Source organism: Vigna angularis, chromosome 7 (genome assembly GCF_016808095.1).
Source record: "Vigna angularis cultivar LongXiaoDou No.4 chromosome 7, ASM1680809v1, whole genome shotgun sequence".
NCBI classification, from domain to species: domain Eukaryota; kingdom Viridiplantae; phylum Streptophyta; class Magnoliopsida; order Fabales; family Fabaceae; genus Vigna; species Vigna angularis.
The window spans coordinates 2,374,179-2,395,361 of record NC_068976.1 but is presented as its reverse complement, the minus strand read 5'-3'; the positions used below and the strand labels follow the sequence as shown (position 1 = coordinate 2,395,361).

The 21,183-nt window shown below is 32.9% G+C and overlaps 2 protein-coding genes and 1 long non-coding RNA gene across 4 annotated transcripts; 1 reads left to right on the top strand and 2 right to left on the bottom strand.

The window, feature by feature from the left end:
* Positions 1-1,811: 1,811 nt before the first annotated feature.
* Positions 1,812-4,301, bottom strand: LOC128197788 (uncharacterized). Its single transcript, XM_052880573.1, has 5 exons — positions 4,126-4,301; positions 3,317-3,463; positions 3,020-3,100; positions 2,797-2,942; positions 1,812-1,835 (listed from the first exon to the last, which is right to left on the bottom strand). Exons 2-5 carry the CDS (start codon positions 3,334-3,336, stop codon positions 1,828-1,830), a joined length of 255 nt encoding a protein of 84 aa, XP_052736533.1. The 5' UTR covers positions 3,337-3,463; positions 4,126-4,301; the 3' UTR covers positions 1,812-1,827.
* A 12,522-nt stretch (positions 4,302-16,823) lies between these two features.
* LOC108337749 (purine permease 1) lies at positions 16,824-18,559 on the bottom strand. Its single transcript, XM_017574332.2, has 2 exons — positions 17,834-18,559; positions 16,824-17,305 (listed from the first exon to the last, which is right to left on the bottom strand). The coding sequence occupies exons 1-2, from the start codon at positions 18,557-18,559 to the stop codon at positions 16,955-16,957; spliced, it is 1,077 nt and encodes a 358-aa protein (XP_017429821.1). The 3' UTR covers positions 16,824-16,954.
* On the top strand, positions 18,536-20,852 carry LOC128197988 (uncharacterized). 2 transcript variants are annotated; one of them, XR_008250771.1, is made up of 3 exons: positions 18,536-19,277; positions 19,403-20,031; positions 20,128-20,852. It is a non-coding gene; the product is annotated as an uncharacterized LOC128197988 (long non-coding RNA). The 2 variants fall into 2 exon arrangements; XR_008250770.1 differs by having other exon boundaries at positions 18,536-20,031; positions 20,128-20,250; positions 20,372-20,852.
* The last annotated feature ends 331 nt before the right edge of the window (positions 20,853-21,183 follow it).

Genomic DNA, 21,183 nt, shown 5'->3' with positions numbered 1-21,183 from the left:
GGGTTGGTGACATATATTTCTTATTTGGATGAATAATTTAATGCTGTTAAGTGTATGAACGTAATATGAATGAATCTACACTTTGATGTTTTTTCTAGTAATTTATCATTTCTGTAACATTATTACCAAATTTGATTTCAAACATATATAATGTACAAGGTAGTTTTTAATTACCCTGATGGTAATTAATTTCAGGGTCTTCACAATGTATTTATTTGGGTTATTTTTTATAAAAGTACATTAAACGTGCAATTGTGTCGGATTGACAGAGTGGTAGGGATGTTTGATTTGAATGTGAGATCGTAAGCGCATGGGCTTTCCATGATGGTTTCTCTTTTGAGAGGTCTTCTGAATTAAATTATTGTTGGCGAAAATGCAATGAGGTTTGAGTTTGTGGAAGAGAATTAGGAAGTTGGATTTAAAAGAGAAAGTATTTCTTTGGTGAACCTTGTAAATGTAACATACAATTCAATTATTGTATTAATTTGAGACCTATAAATAATCATTTGAAAGACGCCATGATTTGTTGTTGTTTGAGCAACATCATATGTAGTGGCTCTTTGTTCATTCATTATGGGCCTTTGAAAGTACAACTTCAAGATGGATAATGTTGATTGGAATTGGTAGAGTTGTGCACACTTTTCCTTAAGGAGGTTGAATGTGTAGTTGTATGATATACAAAAGAGTCTTGGACTTTGATAGTGGAACTACACACCATGTTCACATTTTATGATTTTCACATTTGCAACAAGGTAATAATTTCAATAGTTCTTTGCCCTCATTGATGCTAAATATCTTCATGTATTGATGTTTAGAGAGAGAAGGGAGTGGTTGGGTTTATTAGGCAAAGGAACAATGTGATAGGTTATAATTGAACTATTTTGTATGATGTTGGTATTTACAAGGGAAAGATTTTAGGGTTTGTGAGGTTGGGTTTTTGAATTTGTTTGCCACACTTACCTAATAAAGTGAAGAAGTCTTGTCTTTATGGAAGACTGCATATGAGATATTGATTCAAAGACTCAGACAACCCATCTCCCAATAAATGTCAGATTGAAGTGACTAAAAGCTAACATTTGTTTGACACACTTATTCAATGAAGTCACTAGTGGAAAAATGACTTTTTATAACGTAAAAAAATGATTTTTTATAACGTAGTTACTGGGGACGTAGTTCTGGGCGATATAATAACTCTGCGCATTTTATAACGTAGCAGAAATTTACGTTATAATATGTTCCACATATTATAACGTAGTTTCTAAAGTACGTTATAATATGCGCAAACTATTATGACAAATTTCCATTTGTATGTTATAATAGGATGAAAGGTATTATAACATAGAAGTTTTTGTACGTTATAATATATTATATATTATTACGTATATATTATTGTACGTTATAATATGTGATCAACATACCCTAATGTACTAAGCAATGTACGTTATAATATATGTTTTTATTTTTTTAAAAAAAAATTATTATTAAATTTGACATCCAATGAAATTATAATAATATTCCTGTATTATGATCTCATCCAATCAATTTATAATCAATAGAGCTTTAAATAAACAAATTTAATGAAACTAACAAAAATAGAATTTATTTCAAATATTAAATAGTCTAATATTTAATACATCATTTATACATGAAGCTACATATTAAATCTAAATATTACATTAATGTACATACACTATTTAATTGTAACAGTTTCTACTAACACTTAAAATAAAAGAAGCCAAGTTCATTCTAATGTCTTCCATGTCTGCAGCAGCATCCATGTCTGCAGCAGCATCCATGTCTGCAGCAGCATCCATGGGAGATGAATCATTAAAGATCTACAAATAAAATAAGAGTTAAAACAATATTGTGATGAATAGTTGGATAAGTATTTAAAGATCAACCAAGAACCTTATCAAATATCTTTATATCCTAATCCTAGTTACACAAACCAAAGAAAAATACCCAAGAGGAGCAAGTGGATATTGAAAATTCATTAAGATCATAAACATAAAACACACTTATTTATTCTTCATTCAGTTACATATAAGCGAATAATAATTGATCAAAATTACTTTAAATTTAACGAAACCTGGTCCTACAATATTTAAAGCAAAATTTTAAATTAACTAATATCTCTTGATCCACAAATCTTACTATCTATAAGAAGAGATTGTTATTAATCATATTCAAATCTATAAAATTTCTTCTATCTAATTTAAGGAAAAAAATACAAACTAAATATTTATAGTAGAAACTCTACCATTATCTTTATCTAGATTAATTTAACGAAAATAGAATATTATGTTTAATAACTTTAAATGGTCCTCGACGGCTATAATGTCATTCAATTTCCTACAATCGCAGACATTGTAGACACAATCCTCTTACATAATCCATATATATATAATGACTTCTATATATAAATTAACATCAGCAATAACAATATATTAATATTGATTTCTAGAATGTTAGAAATGCCAAATAATATATTAATTTGGGAATTTCTTTATAAGAAACACTAATAAAATTCACATTAAATAAAGAACTTAGGCCAAAAACAGAAATATGAGACATGAAACGCATACCAGTGAACCATTTTCTATTTCTATCACTTCATTGACAATCCAACAGTGATAGTCTATAGATATGCCTTAATGCATAGTAGTTGTATATTAAATCTTAAACTGCAAGTGGTACTAACATCATTGACAATAGTTGGTACATGTCCGGTACAGTTATATAGTAGTACAACCTATATTCATGTGTATCTGCATCACAATCAAGAGTGAAACTTACATGTCTTGTTCGTGCTCATTGGCAAGAGCAGCCTTGGCAATACACAGGAATGCAGCATCAACATTGAAATCTTCTTTTGCGGATGTTTCAAAATAGGGAATATTCCCTTTTGAAGCACATCAATCCTTTGCTTTCTTCTCAGAAACCTGCATGTGAGATAAATAAACATTTTACACTCAGAGATAAAGTGAGAAAATGTCAAAGTGTAATAATATTTGCCTACCACTCGACTATTCCCGCCATCAATATCAATCTTGTTTCCAAGCAAAATAAATGGAAATGACCTTGGATCGGGTGGGTTTGCCTGCATCACAAAGATACAACGAGAACATAAATCTGAACAGAAAGCTTATCCAGCAAATTCCAACATTGGTAGGTTATAAATTAGGGTTAGACAATCTGTGAATGTTATGAGGACACACTAGCTAATAGATGCATTTGTCCATGTGAAAAAACACCACACCCTAGACAATAGTCGAAGCAGCAAGAGATAAAGCATTTTGAAAAGGACAATAATTACCTGTTTGAGAAACTCCTCATGCCAGTTGTCAAGGGTATCGAAAGATTGCATCACATTAACATCATACGCAAGAACACAGCAATCCGCGCCTCTATAAAATGCAACCCGGAGACTTTGGAATCTCTCTTGCCCAGCAGTATCCCATATCTATCAATCAGACACAGAAAATAAACACATTGGAACAAACTAATTAGAAGGCAAATAGTAGCAGCAGATTTGCAACGAAATAACAGTAATATAACACCAAGATCGAGAGTTAAAGACTCATGTTGAACATTACTCATAACACCAAAATTCTCAGACAAAACATTCCTAATAGCATCCTATTTCAAGATGAGAGCCATATGTACAATTTTCTGCTTCTGTTATATGAGGGATTAGTTGTTCTTATTTTTTGTATTCTGTTATTTGAATTTGAAAGAATGTAGATCTAAAATAATAGAGTGAATTACAGTATGAAAGATACACAAACCTTAAAGAAAACCCCTTCTTCCCTGAAAATTTCCCTGAAAACACCACTACTCTGCTACTTTTTCTCTGCCACTTTCATTGGCACAAGGACTAAAGTGAATAACACTTTCCAGCATCAATGATTCAGAAAGAAACGTTTTTTTAATTATAAATAGTCTATGATTACACTAGTTTATTTGTAGAAATATAACCCTAAATTCAGAATTTAATTTGAAGCAAATTCTCGTGCAGGAGATTTAAAACCCAATCTTTTTGTTCTTCAAGAATCAATGAAAACAAAATTAACAGGATAAAAAGAGGGGAAAAGTGTTACAGAGAAGAATGTGAACTATAACTACCTTCAAAATTCTCCAATCACCGCCGTGGATTCGGCATTCAAGGCTCCCTCCTCCTCTCTCTCGTGCTAACGCCGCTAATTTCTCCACCAATCCAAACACAATCCCCACCAATCTAGGAGAAAAATTAGTGAAATTAATAGAAGAAAAACATAAAAAATTAGGAAAAAACAAAATAGTAGAATGTATGAATCATCACTACTACAAACCAACACGCTATGGACTCCTTCGAAGCTCCCTCAATGTGTGAAACGCAGCGGAATGATACGAATCCAAGAGCAAATGAACCAAAATTGTGAATGAAGCAAGGAAACCCTAAATCGAACGGTGAAAGAACCTTAAAACACTAGGTTAACCGATTAAACGGTGGAAAGTGTTTAATCGAAGCAAAAGAGGATTTAAACGGTTAAAATCAAAGAAAAAGATGAAAGATGAGGGAAACCCTAGCGGAGGCCATAGATCGAAGAACTCATCGGTGAAGATGATGTTTCTAAGGCCGAAATAGCTGAAATAAGGTAGAAATGTGAGGAGAAAAGGTGGATATGTGAAGAACTGTGGCTGTTGCAGGAGAGAGTGGTTTGATGGCGATGCTTCGCGAGAATGAGAGAAGCAACGGGTAACTGAAAATGAGGTGCAAGCACTGACGCAAGCACAATGAAGATGTGGCAAAAGATAGGATGAGAATCACAGAAAACGTGAAACGAAATCTAGCGAGAGGGATATGGAAAATGAGAGACTTACAGATATTATAACTGATCTCTAAAACTCCGTTATAATACATCAATAATAGGTTTTGAACTTATTTACAAGTTTGCCACCGCTTTTTATATTATAACTGATTTTTAAAACTACGTTATAATATGTCTTAAACTTATTTACAAGTTTGCCATCGCATTTCATATTATAACTGATTTTCAAAACTACGTTATAATATGTCTTAAACTTATTTACAAGTTTGCCACCGCGTTTCATATTATAACTGATTTAAAAAAATACGTTGTAATATCTCTCTATTATGATGGATAATTTTTGTCCGTTATAATAGGCTTGTTATAAAATGTCATTTTTCCATTAGTGAGTTAAGAAATTTTGTCTCTATGACAGAGTGCATTTGAAATTATTGATTCAAAGACTGAGTCAACCCATCTCCCAATACAAGTCAGATTGAAGTGTACTAAAAGCTCACATTTGTTTGGTACGCTTACCCAATAAAGCTAAGAAATATTATCTTTGTGGCAAAGTGCATGTGAAATTATTGTTTCAAAGACTGAGTCAACCCATTTGCCAATACACGTCAAAATAAAGTTTGGTGAAGGATGAAGTTGTTTGGTAAGCTTACCTAATAAAGTTGATAAGTCTTGTCTATGGTGGAGTGCATGTGAGATTATTGATTCAAAGAATTAGTTGGCCCATCTCCCAAAACATGTTACATTAAAGTGTACTAAAAGCTAACATTTGATTGACACACTGAACCAATAAAGTTGAGAAATCTTGTATTTATGGCATAGTGCATGTGAAATTATTGATTCAAAGACTTAGTCGGCCCATCTCCTAATACACGTCATATTGAAGTCTGATAAAAACTAACATTGTTTGGCATGCACTACTGTACACAATAATTTCTATGACAAGTAAATTAAATTTTTTATGACAAGTATTCTAGCATCACAGTTGCAAGAGTCATAAAAAAATTTCTCTTTCTATGACGCTACGAAAACCTGTCATAATAAGTTCGACTTACTATGAAAGGTAAACGAGTAATTGTCATAGTAAGTCCAACTTATTATGACAGGTTTTAAAGACCTGTCATAGTAAGTTATATTTTTTTAGATTCATTTCGTTTTACCATTTTTCTGTCCATTCAACTTACCTATAAATCCCAAACAACTTATATTACCAGACTAAACAATTCCCAAGCAAATCAATTCATACATTAAGTCGTTCAACAAACTTTAAAAGATGAAATTGTATATACATAAACCTACAACTTTTATAACTTTTACAAATACTATCCAAAAGATTGTAAAGCATTATAAACCTTGTAAATCACTAACACTCAAAAGAAAGGAAGCCCACTTACTTTTAATTTCTTCCATCTCTCTACCTTCCAATGAAAATGAATCATTAAATATCTATAAAAAATAAAATGAAGTTAAACAATGTGATGATTCTAATAATGCTAACAAACTTGAGGTCTGAATGTAGATTGATCTCTACCCTCACTAGGTACTTATAAGACCATAAATTTCAATTTGACACTCAAATAAACTAGCATTTGAAGTAACTACTAATTAAGAAATGTAAATCTCACTACATGCTACTTTTGCAATCCAAATACTTGCACCACTTTTTGTAGTTTCTGAAGAGTTTCTTCACCACTTTATTTAAAGGACAATGTTTGAACTAAACAAGAAAATGCAATATGTAGAAAAACAAAGGGGGAAAAGTATCTTTATATGAAATAATAAAGCTAGAAGCCACAATAATAGATAAAATCAAATCTTAGGTTGTTGATCAGTTTTTGGAACTTTTCATACATGTACATTCACAAACAAAAGAATCAAGTGCTCCTTTTGATTTTCCACATTGTCCTTTTGCACAAATACAAGAAAGATAACCTTTAAGTGATATAGAAGAAATAAAACACTAAATGGTAAACATAGATAAGTTCAATCGCTACCTGAAAACCAAACATCAGTTGAAGACAAAACCGCTTGTATTACAAAGTGCCAAAACCATAACTTGAATCTCTAAAAGCAAATAAACACATGCAACCTAATAAACACTTCAAAAAAAAAAATTCTAGAAGAGGTATTCAACAACTAAAAGTAGTAATAATAAGAACGTTCAGACATGAAAAGGAATGAGAAAAATGTTCACCATATATTGTTTAATTACCCAATATTGAAGATTCTTTAATCTCTTTTGCTTGTGTTCGTATCACAGGCAATTCTAAGCCACCGAAAGAATCAATGTTTTTAGGTAATCAACCTTTGATTCAGTGATTCTATAGAATGTAATTGCTTGTGTTCCTTAACCTTGGTATGAGCTTTCATAATCTGCAATTAAATATCAAAAATAGAATGTAATCATCAAAATAAAATAATCAGTGAAGAATCAACACTATACAAAGCTTCATTTTCCTCGTCATTCACCATTAGAGCACCTATGTTTCAACATGTTTGCATAAGCAGTTTAAGCCTCCTTCAGCAACCACATGGAACGACCACCTATTACCTAATTTCCATCTCTCCCAAAAGATTTTCAATCCATTCATTTTTCATCTTCATCCAATACCGAAATCGATACAAAGACCACACCCACAGCCATTCCAATCTCCCTCTTCAGTCACGGTCACCTTTGCACACCTTCTTCACCCGAGGAGCTCCCTTTCATCTGTTCAGCTATCACCATTTTGAATCTCCTTCCCCTTTTCATACCCATCTTCACAATACCCAATACCCATTCACAACATACTAAAACTAGAAAAAACTCAAATCCTTGCAAACAAAGAAGAGGAAGAAAAAATAGAAAATCATAATGCAAGGAAGCATAGTGAAACTAAGGTGTTTTAGGTAATGTTTCAATCGTGATGTCGCCAACGATTCAGAGTTTGAAATGGAACCTGAGTTATGTCGATGGCATTGGGTAAATGTGTTTTGTCATGCACAAAAGGGTGAACAAAAGGGGTGAGCCATCACAAAAGTCAATAAAACTTTTGAAGTTGGCCCGCAAATGTCGCCACCAGTGCTTTTGGCCGACAGTGTGATGAGCAACAGCGGAGGAACCATGGAAGAAAGGGGAGTTGGGGAGAAGAGTAGAAGTGATGCACTCCTCATTCGTGCCAACAACGCTATCGATACCACTGACAAGGATAACAAGGCGGACGGTGGCTCCAAGAGTAGTGGCAATGTCTGGTTGTTAGAGGTGCGATAGAGGTTCCAACAACGACTAGCTCAATCGTGACATGCTTTGCTTGAGGGAGAAAAAGGTGAAGCCCTTCGAAAGAGATCTAATTGGAAGAGGAAGTTCAATCCTTTAGGGTTTTTGATTTGGAAAGTGATTTGGGTTGTGCTGAGCCCCCCTACTGATCTCGTTGCAGATGATTGGGTGAGCTCCACTGGTTGAAAACTAAGGTTCAATTTAGGAGAGAGGCATGGACAATGGAGAAGGCATAGATCATTATGTCGACGATTGTAAGTGATGACGATTGTGGGAGATTATGGCGTGTAGAGGCAACGAAGTCTTGCGTCTAATGGTGTAGGGAGACAATAACTATGAGACAATGAGCGAGGACTTCTATGATGAGGATTTGTGGATACTGAAACAATAGACAAATTGGGTATTTAGACATACTATGACAAGTGATGAACTAATAGTCATGGAAAAGTGTTACTATGACAACTCTTTCTAAACCTATCATAACAAGTTTTAAACATAATTTCAATTTTACCTATGTGCCTAACTTTTTATGATGGGTTCATTACACCTGTCATATTAAGTTTTTCTTTTTCACTTATTATGTCAGGTCTTATTTTACCAGTTTTAATAAGTGTTACTTTTATTACAAAAATGTTATCAATAAACTTATTATGACAAATCCCCTATTATTGGTCATAATAACTATTACTTTTATTACGAAAATTTCATCGATAAACTTACTATGATAGGTGAACTACACATCTCATTATAAGTCGTTATAAGTTCTAATTTTTACACTAGTGATGCTTATCCAATAAAGTTGAAAAATCTCTTCTGTGTGGCATAATGCATGTGAAATTATTGATTCAAAGATTGAGTTAGCCAAGAGTTGAAGTATCAATTGAATCATGAAGGAACATTGGATTGAAGATTAATATTATCATGAGAGATAGTGTGCTCACAACAAAGATCACAACCAATTTTTTATTCTAGATATTAACTTATAGAAAGACAATGTACAAATACAACATACATGAACGTAATACCTTCAACACCTCTTGTGCTTATTACAATATAAAGTAGACTATCTATCATTTATAACAAACTAATTAACTATCCAAAACCCCTGAAACATGAAACAATTATAGCAATCCCTCCCTCATAACTAAATCCTTGTCCTCAAGGATTAAAGGATGAGAATTGTTTCTTCGAAATAATAATACCCCTATGTTTCCTACTCCGGTAAACAATGCTTCCATCAGACCAACACTTCTTTGACCGATAAACCTCTTTGACAAACTATCATCTTGTTTACTATGGCTTCTAGATCTTTTGCTGAGAATACATCTTTTGACTAATAAGGAAGTTTTATCTATATCGTTGCACTTCCCAAACACTTTTTAAGTTGGAATATATGAATACATTGTGAATTTTTCTCGTAACATGGAGATTTAATCTATAAGACACAACTCCAATACACTCCATAACTTTGAAGGGACCAAAGAATTTTAGGCTACTTAGCATTGCTCTAAAAGGCTATAAATATCTGCCTATAGGGATGCAACTTCACATCGACCTAATCACCTTTCTTATACTGCCTATCACTTCTTTTATGATCAACCAAATGTTTCATCCTTTCTTGGGCATGTTTTATATTAAACTTATTCACCTTTAACATGTCCTCCTTTTTTCCTAAACTTCGATCACCAACTTCAATTTTGATGCTCTTGGAAGGTATGAGAGGTGCATAGGAGTTGGTTGTCTATACACTATCTTAAAAGGGTAGCTTTGATGGTTGTATGATAGGAGGTGTTGTACCACAACTCAGCCAGTGATAACCACTTCGACCACATGTGGGGGGAATCTGAGCACATGCATCTTAGGTATGTTTCCAAACACCTATTTATGATTTTATTTTGGTCATCTGTTTGAGGATGTTAACTAAAGGAAAACAGAAATCAGCACTCCCTGTAAAGAGATAAATTCCTGCCAAAATTGGCTAATAAAGATGGCTTCATGAATTAGTGATGGCACGTGGATTTCTATGGAGTTTAAAAAAATTATCAAGATATGTTTAAGATACATTTGTAGTTGTATACGGGTGAATTAAATCCATGAAATTGGAAAATTTACTTAAGCTATCTACCACCATAAAAATGACTTGTTTCCTCTTAAATTGGGTAATCCTTCAATGAAATCCAAGTAATATGCTCCCATATGTAATTAGGAATGGGTAAGGGTTGTAATAATCTTAGAGATCCCGAATGATCGTACTTACATTGATGGAATTTAGCGCATTTGTGGACAAAATTCTTAATATCATTTCATAATTCTCTTCGATAAATCATAACTTTGATCCTTTTCAAAGTAGCACAATCTCCCAAATGTTCTCTAGTGGGTGAATTGTGCACCCAGTGCAACATATCTATTTGTAATCCTATGTCAAAATAAGAGGAGATATGAATGCGTGTTGGTGTCACAAGGTTTGAGAAGTCAACATGATTCTACATCTCGACAATGTCTAAGAACAAAAGAAGAAAAGTGGTGGAAGGTTTGAGGTTAAAGCTAAGAAGGGTTTATGAACCCTAAAGTGAACAAATTTGGAAAAGGAGACTAAGATGAATTAGAGCTTGAGGAGAAGTCAGGCAGGGTGGTGTTTCTAAAGTGAGGGAGACACAATCTTTATTGAGAATGAAGTATCATAGAGGTTTTATGCTCAATTCAACAATCAAAATAATATGGTCGAATATTCTCAACAGGTGGTAGCATTTAAGTTGAGATTAAAAGGTATGTTTCAAGAAAAATGTTTTACACAAGAGGAAGGTTCGATCTTAGGTTGAGGTGGATGATTTCAAATATCAAAAGAAAAAACACCTCTTTAAGTTTGATTTATAAGGAAAGGGAATGCTAGTGATATTAGAGAACGATGAATGAGGAAAGGAGAAGAAAATAATTGAGTAGCTTAAAGGATGCCTACGATAGTTGGAGTTGAAGTGATTACCATAGATGATCTAATTCAAAAATACAGGTTACAAAGGTTGTGCTTGGACTAATGATTTTTTGTTTCATATATATCTTTTAGTGTTACTAGTATTGTAAATTGTCATGGTTTCCTACAAGAGAATGGTAGAGTTGAGTTGGCGGTTTTGCTACAATTGTGGTTGAGTGAAGATTGCTCGAATGTGTGACATGTCTCATGGGGATCAAAGCATTGAAATTCAAATTCTATATGAATGGTTTTCTTTGCAAGTTTGGGGCACAATCTCAAAGGTGGTTTGGTTGTTTTCCAATTCCATTCTTGTGGATTTGGTCTTAAAGAGATATTCCTTAGGTCAAATTGTTGTGCATCAAGTGTGGATCAAACAAAATAGTGGGGGCAAAGTGTCGTGAGGTTCAAACTAGTTTGACAAAGGCAAGTAAAGATTAGACGCACAAGATCTTAGTTGTGGAAGAGTTTCTATACGTGTTTCGAAAAAGGTACTAAAATTACCACCTAGGAGTGTGGGATTCACTCTTGCATTGATGTCTTAAGATGAACCAGTGTCAATAGTTCCTAATTAGATAGTTCCTACTAAGAGTGTGAAGTAAAAAAGCATGTGGATGAGCTTTTAGAGAAATAGTCGTTTAGATTCAAAGTAATAATTGGAACAACTATAAGTTTGGTGGATCTTGAAAGAGAAGAAGATTGTATGTCAAACCTTTCAAGTGTAAGTCTTGGCTCAAGGAGGAGTAACTATTAAGACATATAGTTATAATGAGTTGAGACAATGTTGAGGAAAAGGAACACTAAAGATATCGTTGGAAATGAGAGTTCTAAAGGTTTTGCTGGTTTATAGAAGTTTTGAAGGAGGTTTCTCAAGGGTGATCGTTTCCTTGTCATGGTGGACACAAAAGGGTTATCTTTTTTCAGTAAAAAAAAGAGTATGAATGTATCTAGATCAAAGTTGCGCAATGGAATGGTGGTAAGTTATGTTTTTCGTTAATGGGAGGTACATGAGAAGAACTATCTTACTCATGACTTGGTGGTTGATGCATTAGGGAGTTCTTTAAGCAGAAAACATGTCATCTTTATGATGTTTAGATAAAGGTGTTTTGTGATCGTCAAGAGCTTGAAGTGGGGAGTTGCATAGAGGAAGTTGGACATGAGACTAAGGAGATGAACTGAGCTACGATTTCAAGTTGTGGTGTCAGCCTTGAAGTGAGAAAGTATTAATAGATTCTTTGAGTAGAAAGAATATTCAAGTCATTGGTTTGATTGGGATAGAGTAAGAGTTGGTGGTAAAGTATAAGGACCAGATCCTAAAGTGAATCTATGAGGAGATTTTATTAATGCAGTCACCATAATGAGTTTCTCAAAATGGTTAGGGAAAAGACATATCGAACAATCCTACTCTGAGAAATATCATAAAGTTATAGCGTAGTGATCAAGATAGTGATTTCAATTGATAAGAATGCAATTCTAAAGATGGATACAAGTTAGTGAGTTGAGAAGTGCATATGGAGAACCATATTTGGTTTTTGTTGTTGCATAAGGTGAAAGTTCTACTTTGGAAATGGTTATTGAGGACTTTGTTACCCACTGACCAATGTCAATAAAGAAAGCATGTTATAATGGTGGTTGTGAATAAAGGTGACCAAAAGTGTTAACATTTGGTAGTGGATCAGCAGTCATATGTGATCAAGTTAGTTTAGTATAGCTTCAAAGAAGGAATAAGATGGTGTGAAGTGATAACTAGCATGTTTCAAATTGAGCCCTAAGGTTATCTTTATATTTTGGTAAAACCTACAAGAGGAAGTTGAAGGCATGTGAAAAGTAAGTTTAGTATATCAGATACATATTGGTTGGTTAGGCGAAAAGGATCAATCAAGCTTTAGGTTTGAGGTTGAGAGTTTTGTTTAGGGAGTAAGGCTAAAACAATCTACATTGTTGAACACTTCATTTAGCATAAAGGCAAGGTTTTTTAATTAGTTAAGGTGTTGGGGAGTGTAAATCGGTCAAGTTCAGGTGGTTGTAAGAGAAAATGAGGAGGACATACTTTCCTTTCTACCTGATGAGTGAATTTTCGTGAGCAAACTTTTTTCTTCTTGGTAAGAATGTAAAGACCTAGAAAGTGGCATTTTAGAAGTGAAATTAGTTTAAAAATAGCAAGACTCGATTATTTTAATGTTAAAAGGTTTTAATAAAAATAGTTTTGTTATGAACAAGTTTCTTTATTTTTAAAACACATCATCTCTCTAGAAATCACTCTTATAGAGTTCTCTGACTTCTCTCTAAGGATTCTTCCTCTATGCTCGTTAGATTGAAGAACCGAGACTATAGGATTGATCTTTGCGACGAACTCTTTCATTTGGATTGATCAGTTTCTTCGTTCGTGTAATTTGAGTTTCAACTTTTTTTCTTGGTCTTTATTTATTATCTGTTGCATGCCCACTTTCATTTGCATGTGTTTTTTTAGTCATCTATATAAGACTTTGTTGATTAGTGGTTCAATGGTGTGCCCTGATCGTGTTCGTCTCATTCCTAGATGTATATAGGACATCCTGTCAGCTTGAAGGATTCCTTAGAGCAACTTCATCTGTATCTTAGGTAACGGAAATTAATTACATTTTTTTTTTGTTATACATATCATGAAGTTTGTGATTTGCATGATTGAGTGTTGAATTTGATTTTTTTTTTTTTGGATTTTTGGCTTGAGGTTTATCTTGGTTGAGTTTATGTTAATTGAAGAACTTATGATTTGATTAATTAAGCAAGTTGGTATATGCCTTGATATTAAAAATTGTTTTTGACCAAGGTACTAAGAAGGGAATACAAATTTGACCATTTGAACAAGTTCCTTTATTCCTAAAATCATAGAAATTAATCTCTTCATATATGATACAACATTGAGTGGTGGCCATTCAACCCTAAACGCCAATTCATTGTGTAGGTTTGCGAGTATTTTAGCTCCACTAGTAGTTTTATCCAGTTGAGCGTAAAAGAATGCAAATGTTTTGGCATTGAGTGCCATTTTTTCACTACAGGTCTGTTGAGTCTAGTTTGTAACAACAGAAATATACCAGCAAATATACTGGGTTGTTGTAGTAAACAAGTGTCGTATCCACAGTGATTTGGCAGAAATAACAATGTTTTGATCAGTTTGATATAAGATGAAATTGTTTTTATGTAAAAAGTGAGTATGGAGGTTGAGAATATTATCAAATAAATCAGAACTTGATTTAAGCTATCAAAAAAAGTGATTATAGTGTTCAAAATCGTGTTGGAGTTTAATTCCACAAGTTCCTCCTCTCACAAGAGGTAAGTGAGTAAAAACTAACATTTATGCTTTCTCGCACTTGTCAAATGCAGGGTCAAATAAAATGAAAGCACGAAAAATTAATATGTGTGGTTTATGTTTTTACAAATTTTTACAGAACATATGGTAGTAAACTTTTATAACTACCCGCCAAATGTTTTAATGTTTTCATGAAATTCGAAGGTAATATAATGTCCAAAAGGTGAATTTCCAACTTTAATGGAAGTAAGAATTCACCTCTTTCGACATCTAATTGTTTATTGGCTTAAATGCTTACTTCGTCTCCATGCTAAGAGGTGAATTTTTGTTCAGTAGCCGGTTTTAAAAATGAAGACATTAGATCCCTATGTTATGAAAAGTATATGAATAAGGTCCACAAAGAAAGAACAAGTTCAACAAATCATCAAAGAAAAAGTTGAACAAGAGAGAGAAACAGTTGGACAACATAAGAGAGAAGAGAAAAAGTACAGCCATATCAGCATAAACTTAACGTCGTTGTTGTTAACTTAACGGATATGACCTTATTCATACATTTTTCATAACATAGGAACTCAATATTTTCAATTTTAAAACCGGATACTAAACAAAAATTCATCTATCTCTTAACATGAGAACGAAGTAAGCATTTAAGCCTTGTTTATTGGACAATCCAAAGATCATTTTTTGACAGGTTGACATGAGTCATGCAACCATGTAACCTCTAGAAACTCCAACGTTAACAAACGTTAGAATCTAACATTTCCGATATTAATTAAACATACAGTATTTTAGAATTTTTAACGTTTAAATTGTAGAATTATTTACAACAATATCACTAATATTTTTAATGTTGATTTTTTTCTAATACTTGAACGCTAGAACTAATACGAGGATAATAAAATTTTTGTATGATAAATGATAATTTAGTTGATTTTGGAAATTAATAAAATAGAGACACGGGACAAAAATAAAAATGTAAATGTCTTTTAAAAACTAATAAAAAGTATAATTATTATGATATAAAAGCTTAACAATGTTAATGTCTTCTAAAACTAATAACTTCATATAGGAATATTTTTTTTTATGTTCATATTTATTTTTCAATTTTATTCTTTATATAAATGATTTTTTTTAAATTGAAATAATTTATGAATTTTATCCTTTAAATTATTGTTTTTAAATTTAATTATTTTTTTCGATTTAGTGATTTTTTTATTTTTAACCGTTTTATTATCACCAAAGCTTGAGGAAGATGGATATCTTTAAAGTTTAAATTTGCGTAACTATTATTTTATTAATGACTTTAAAATTAAAGGGAGTTTATTTAACATAACCTCAAAACATATAAAACTCAAAAAATTGAAATAAGAGGATACACACACACACACACACACATATATATATATATATATATATATATATATATATATATATATATATATATATATATATATATACTTTTAACCAAATTCTGTCAAAGCTAAAGGTAGGTATTTTATGGATTGTGAAATCCTCATAGGCTTCTTTAACTTTTATATTTTTTTTTTCAAAAAATATTTTAAACATAAATAAAACATGGAAAGTAATATGACTAATCTTTTACGCCATAAAAACTGGGAAAAACATTCTACGTAAAAATTATTGAATATATAAATATTGGCTTGATTACATATTCGTTTTTAGTTTATTAGCTCTTTCTATCATTGAAATTAATTAAATATATAAATTAATTAAATGTTCATTTTCTACTCAAAATTTCAAAATTTTACCTTCTAAAAAGCTAACATATATAACACATTACATAATCATTCAAATTCATCAAATAAATATTACTCTAAGCTTGTTTCATATCACAAACACATCATAAATCTCAAAAAAGAAAAGAAAAAACTAAAAATTAACAATTTTGAATAAAAGATCATTTGACAATCGAAATTATAAAATAAATATTTAATAGAACTGAATGTGAAGGAACATTAATATCTAATTCCCTCAAATAAATGTTTCAAAAAAAAATTGAAATAATATTTGAATAAATATTTTCATTAGATCAGACAACTTTTACATAATATTACTATCTAATTAAGGACAAATGTAATCTATCTATATTTTCCAATTAATTTAGAGTTTCACTTACAAAATGTAACGTATTTAATAAGACAGATATTAATAAAAAGAAACTCTAAATATGATTGTATAACTGTATTTAAGATATGGTTGTTTATATTAGTCTTCTCTAAAATTTATTCCAAACATTTTCTATGCTAAAAGTATTTTTAAGTAAATATTTCTTTTGAACTAATTACATATTTACAACAAATATTTATGTAATTATTTAATAATCCCCTATTCAATTTCAAATGTCATTCTTATATACGAATTATCAATTCAATGCATATCGAAAATAGATTGTCAAATCATTATATATATATATATATATATATATATATATATATATATATATATATATATATATATATATATATATTTTTTTTTTTCTACCCATTTAACATTTTGTATTTTGAAAGGGTGAGATCTGTGGTTTGGATCTTGCTGGGGCCAAAGCTAGCCTTCAATATTGACAATTGAACACAAACCAAGACAGTGAAATATGAAGACAACAACTTTAGTTGTAATCATGCATTGGGAGAAAGACTTTGAGGTAGCTCTGTTTCTGGGCAACCATTCTTGTTGTTTTCCCTGTCTTGTTTAATTTCACCATAGAAATATGACACAAACCCCCAAAGAGACAGCACCAAAGCAACCCCTTTCTCTGCCTCAAAATTTTCTTTGTATACAATAACACCCAAAACTTCGGTCACTGGAAGAAAAGCAGCAATTATAATTCCTGAAAACAAAGACGAGGAGCAAAAGATAACCCCTATTGCTCCCAAGAAGAAGAACTGCCACATTATTGCACTCCCCACCAGCACAACATAGTACTTGCTTTCCCCAAGTTCATAGTCTTTTGCTTCTCGCGAAATCACCTAAAAAAATAACCACACTTATTTTCTCAACTAACCAACATTATTGTTATTATAACACTAATATTCACAATTTAAATGTATGATTTATTAGAAAAAAAAGAAGAGGAAATTCAATTGCTTTCATGAGTTTTAATAACTTTTAGTTAATTAAAAGACACATGAAAAGAATTTAATTGAAATATAAAGTTACAATACACAAATATTTGAGTAAATAGTGAGAATGTTTATTTATACTGTAATTACACTGACAATTAGTAATTTTTATAATAAATATCTTCAAGCTTTATATACTATATTCCTTTTTAGTTTAATGGCATGCACAATTATTGTAAAACGCTTTTATTTTCTTTCTTATGCAATATAGTCTAAAAAATTTACATAGGAATAAAAAATCAAGCTTTTTGTATATCTTATCTAATAATCACATGTTGTATAGAAAGAATACATAAAATTAAAGTGTTAAAAAAATTAGAGAGTTGAGTGATGGATATTTTTCCAACCAAAAACAGAGAAAAAGCTTATCCAAACCTTGAAGTCATTATTGATGAGCATGCCAAGGGTGCAGAACAAGGTAGCAAAGAAGCACATCACAAGCTGAATCTCCATCACCAGAGAGTACGTAACGCGCTGCTTGCTCCGTTTGTACACCAACTCCATCAACGGCAGGACCAATCCGTACAGCGCTGCAGCCGCCAGAATCATAACGAAACCGATCACGTACTGCCGCGTGGACTCGCCTGGCGGACGGTCTCCACCGGAACGCAGCGCCAGAACCACCGCCGCGACGGTGAGAAGCACGACGGCGTTGACTGAGTACACCGTGAACCTGTGCCTAACGAGGAGGAAGGCGAAGATGGCGGTGAAGGCGAGGTGCGAGGCTTGGATAAGGGAGGAAGTGGAGACGGGAAGGCGCGCTATGCCGCAGGCGTAGAGGTAGTCGTCGAGGCCGGTGAGGATTCCGATAACGGCGGAGGCGAGAAAGAGAGGCAGTTTGATGGAGACGAGGTTAGGTTTGGGTGAATGATGAGAAGTGGGATGAAAGTGAGAGATTGTTAAGGGAATGAAAATGAGAGGGAAAGCGGCGGTTTCGAGGAAACTGGAGAGCCAGATTCGGTTGCCGCCGTGGATGAAGTAGAGACGCATTACGAGGGGGCCACCGGAAGTGCCTAGAGCTAGAAGAACCGAGTTTAGTAGTAGGAGCACTCTCTTCATGCTTCTTTTTTTCTGCTTTCTTTTCTCTTCTTTTTCTAACATACATAACTTTCTTTCTTTGTTTTTGGTATGATATTTGTTTGACAACAATGGATGTTTCCGACAGTGATAGCTTGACCAGTATGTAAGACAAGTGGAGTTATTGTTCTTTTGAGTGAATATGAGAGGGTGGATTTGAAAGGATTTGAAGATAAATTTTTTTGTCGTTTATTTGAGTGAATTTGGAGGTAAATGAGAGTGAACTTGGAAATAAAATTTGTGAGAATTAGTATAGAATTGTATCGACGTGACAAATTAAAAAAATTTATTTCCAAATTCACTCTCATTTACCTCCAAATTCATTCAAATAAACGACAAAAAAATTTATCTTCAAATCCTTTCAAATCCCCTCAAATCCACTCACTCTAATCCACTCAAAAGAACAAGGACTATAGATGGACCACGTTATTCTAACAACAAATTTTGCACACTTTTTTTACAACGCCACGTGTCGAATGTTTATAGGTTTAATTTAATTTTTTTTTTCTTAAAAACCGTCTTAATGGAAGTACGTAAGTTTTGTTTTAAGTGAGAATCTCAAAATACCCCTGTCTGTTTCGTTGGAAATGAAGGTCTCGTTTCCCTGCCTCTTCATTTTGCTTTCTTTGTGATGGTTCTTTGTGCGTCGTGTTGTCTCCCTCCATTTTCGTAAAGGTGTTGTTTTTCGTAGATGTTATAGTGCGCAATGGGAAGTTCCGGTGAGCATTGTCCGACGACGAAGGTAAGTGGTTTGTCGTTCCATTTCGTTCCATGGTTTTTTGGTTTGGGTTTAGGTTTGGGGTTCGTATCGCTTTGTTTTGGTTATTGGGTTTAGTAGTTGTGCTTATTTTATTTTGGTTGATGCAGTTGACCGTTCGTCACTCTTTTTCGATAAAGTATATATGTACTTTGAACGAACGCTTGACAGACGAGCATCGGTCATTGATTGCGAAGACTCCATTTGCGTGGTTTTTAGATTTGAATGTAAATGTTAAACTAGGTAAAAATATATTGAGTGAGTTATTGGGTAAGTGGGACGACTCGAGTAGTGGTTTTTTTGTTGGAAATAAAGTTTTGAATATAAATGAAAATGATTTTTATTTAGGGTTGGGATTGAGTACAGATGGTGAAAATATTAACTTAAAGGAGGAAATGGGAAATATTCTATGTGTGAAATACATAGGTAAAGGAACAAAGGATTTGAATTCGATATACAAAATTCTAATGCGAAAACACAAGAAAAAGATCCCTTGTTCTCATTTTTGTAGCCTTTACCTATTGGTAGGGATATGTGAGATTTTATTTCCAAAACGTAGCGGAAAAATGTTTGCCGTAATGTTTAATATTGTTGACAACTTAAGTGGTTTGGGTAGTTATTGTTGGGGTAGTCTAGTTTATCTTTTTTGTTACGTAGTTTGTGCAAAGCTTCAGAAGGCTTGAAGAAAGGCAAAGGTACAACAAACGTTTACGTGGATGGTTGTGTTTACATGCTGCAGGTAATTATTACTTGTTGATGTAAAATGTAAATTGTTTGTTTATTGTTTTGTGATTTTAGTTTTTTACAAGAAGTTAAGATGATTTATTTTTCTTAGGTATGGTTTTTTGAGCATTTTGTTCCACCCGAAGGTCCAATTGATAAATTTCCACGAATATTGCATTGGATGAATAGAAGTGTTGGAGACAAGTTTGTAAAACGGTGTATGGAGACAGGTTTGGTATGTGGTTTGTTATCCGAAGTTTTGTTATGTTTTGATATATTGACAAAACTTGTGTAGTCTGAAATATATGGTTAAATTTCAAGTTGTTGATGATGTTTATGTTGGTGCTTCAACCAAGGATAAGAAGGAATACAGACCAACACCAACAAGAAAGGATGCCCAACCAAGACCAAATAAGATACAAAAAAAGAAATCGAAGAGAAACTTTTATGCGTGCCTTAGAGGACCAAGAATTTCTAATTGAACAACTTAAAAGGAGGGTTGCAGGTTTGGAGGCACAATTGGCTGAAGAGAAGGCAAGACGACAAAATAAAGATCACGGTGGAGAAAGTGTGCCTTGTACAGAACCATCCATGAACACTGGTTTTGTATCCCCTACTGACATTGACACAAATCAACAACCTTTGAAGACGTATATTAAGGTTGGATCACGAAGGCGTTACAAGGGAAGAGCACTTAGGACTCCATACACCGGAACCGTAGTGCTTAGAATAAAAAATGAGTGATATGTGTATTGAGTTGATTAATGGAAAGTAAATGATCATTGTAAATAGATTAAGAAAACAAAGTGTAATGTATCAGATTTAGTTGAATAATATAAAAATTGAGTTTTTGGTTTGGTCACATATTTTTATTTTCAATAGCATTGTTATTATGATTTGTGGGTTTGTGGATTTGAGTATGTACTGAAGTTTTGTGTAAGATATGTTGCAGCTGCGTTTGTAAGATGTTGGTGTTTCAGTGGTCTTACAGGGTAGTAGGTGATGTAATGTGAGCCCAAGTAGTGGGGAAGAACCCATTCTCAATGGGGGAACAAAGTTGGGCAAGGTCTAAGTTAGTTTGCCAAAAAACCCTGTTGTAAACATTTACACAGTCCTGGTAAACGATTACGCGAGAGAAAACAAGGTTTTGTACAGAAACTTCAACTGA

Bases quoted from the DNA above. Each gene is read 5' to 3' on its own strand.
- LOC128197788 (XM_052880573.1), bottom strand. From the start codon at position 3,336: ATGAGGAGTTTCTCAAACAG. The intron at 3,101-3,316 runs GTAATTATTGTC...TTTGTGATGCAG, and splicing joins ATGAGGAGTTTCTCAAACAG to GCAAACCCACCCGATCCAAG. The intron at 2,943-3,019 runs GTAGGCAAATAT...TCTCACATGCAG, and splicing joins ATGGCGGGAATAGTCGAGTG to GTTTCTGAGAAGAAAGCAAA.
- LOC108337749 (XM_017574332.2), bottom strand. From the start codon at position 18,559: ATGTTAGAAAAAGAAGAGAAAAGAAAGCAGAAAAAAAGAAGCATGAAG. The intron at 17,306-17,833 runs GTTTGGATAAGC...TTATTTTTTTAG, and splicing joins TCATCAATAATGACTTCAAG to GTGATTTCGCGAGAAGCAAA.